Source organism: Gloeophyllum trabeum (genome assembly GCF_000344685.1).
Source record: "Gloeophyllum trabeum ATCC 11539 unplaced genomic scaffold GLOTRscaffold_00125, whole genome shotgun sequence".
In the NCBI taxonomy this organism is placed as follows: domain Eukaryota; kingdom Fungi; phylum Basidiomycota; class Agaricomycetes; order Gloeophyllales; family Gloeophyllaceae; genus Gloeophyllum; species Gloeophyllum trabeum.
Window position 1 is genome coordinate 1 of NW_006920534.1, and position 1,657 is coordinate 1,657.

At 50.0% G+C, this 1,657-nt stretch overlaps 1 protein-coding gene across 1 annotated transcript; it reads left to right on the forward strand.

The window, feature by feature from the left end:
* Positions 1–457: 457 nt before the first annotated feature.
* On the forward strand, positions 458–1,278 carry GLOTRDRAFT_134362 (uncharacterized protein; the record flags this gene model as incomplete). Its single annotated transcript, XM_007873358.1, has 2 exons — positions 458–1,215; positions 1,269–1,278. The coding sequence occupies 2 exons, from the start codon at positions 458–460 to the stop codon at positions 1,276–1,278; spliced, it is 768 nt and encodes a 255-aa protein (XP_007871549.1).
* Positions 1,279–1,657: the final 379 nt, after the last annotated feature.

Below are 1,657 nucleotides of genomic sequence, written 5' to 3' on the forward strand. Positions count from 1 at the left end.
GAGTACCAGGTAATCGCTGTATTCAACAGGAGGTTGAACTAAGGAATACATGGGTTTTCCTACAGTATATATAGTAACTGGTATAGGGGTTAATACCCAAAGAAGAGAACAATAAGAAAGGACGCGTAAGCTATCCTGTGAGAACGTAACTCAGAGAAATGAGAAATACAAGGGCGCCTATTGGTAGAAGGTGAGTCAAGGGAGATAACGTGTGGGAAGAAGATAGCGTCCATGGGAAGTTCTACTCAGAGAAAGGTACTGTCCAATAGCAATGCTCGGAATGGAAATGGAATGAGACAAGCATGGGAAAATCATAACAATCGCCAAGCACTTTAACGCTTTGGCTTCTGAGAAACAGACCATCCCTAATTGTCTCCAGGGACTGATCTGTCTCAATGCACTCCCTCCTCGGTATGACTCCCTCGTTCAAGTCTTAGTCCAGGGATCGACATCGACTATGGACATTGACAAAGTCCGGGAGGCTGTCGTCACTGCCTGGGAGCAATCCCAGAACAAGAAAACGGCGCAGCTAGGTGCGCACAAGATCTCGGCGGTGAAGCGTAAGCCGGGTGATCCCTCCTTTTCTTCGCAGCAGCAGCAGCACCCTCAGGGCAGCAGCAGCAATGCGCGAGATGGGAAGAAGCACCCTTATCGTGGCAAGCGCGCAGGCAAGAAGCGTCAAGGGCAAAACCATGATCACCACCATGCCCACGATGTCTTAATCGCCTTGACCATCTCCCTTCCTCCTCCGACCATCGCTCACGTCCTCGACATTGCACCTAGCGGCAGCAAGACTTGGACGGTTAAAGAGCAAGGTCCGTTCCACCTGCCTCCTTCGGCAGATACCAGTCACTACAACAACAAGCATATCAAGAAATCCTTCAAGCTCGCGCGGGACCTCGACATAAGTCCCACCGAAGAAGATATCAAGGTCTTGGATGCACTCATCGGGCAGGTCAATCCGGACCCGGATGTCAACATGGACGACGTCAATTCCGTCGCATCCAGCTGCGCGTCCAAGCGTGCTCACTTTGAAGGAGTCGCTCACGCGGATGACGCTGCGGACAGCAACCACGACGACAACCAGTCTATCGACTGGGGTAGTGACAAGGACCAGGGGGAGACTGTCAGTCTCGGCGACGAGGAAGACCTGGACCGCACTATCGCAGAGGCTGCTGGTTTTGACCAGAATGCTTTTATTGATGAGCACTACTCGTACGTGCCATCTTCCCCTTTACAGGACTCCACTGACGCGCCATCACAGTTAGGGCAGCATAGTGTAGATCTTAATTTGAGTCCTGTAACGTTGGCTTTAATATACTGCACTCATGCGCAAACTTATGCTGCGTGTGCAAAATGTAAGGGGAAAGATAAGGCACGACAGGGTAACACCTGGATCCTCGACTCGGGGGCCTCTCAACATTTCACTTTTGACATGAGTGATTTCATTGATTTTGAGGAATTTAAGCAACCTGCGACCGCGTCGACTGCGAACGGGTTTGCATGAATACTCGGGTTTGGTACGACGGTCCTAAATTATTATATCAAGGACGTCGGGAACATAACCACTTGGTTATTTCCAGTCTACTATATACCTGACCTGAATATTCGCCTCATGTCACTCGGAGTCTTACTCCAGGATAAATTAAAAGTGTCT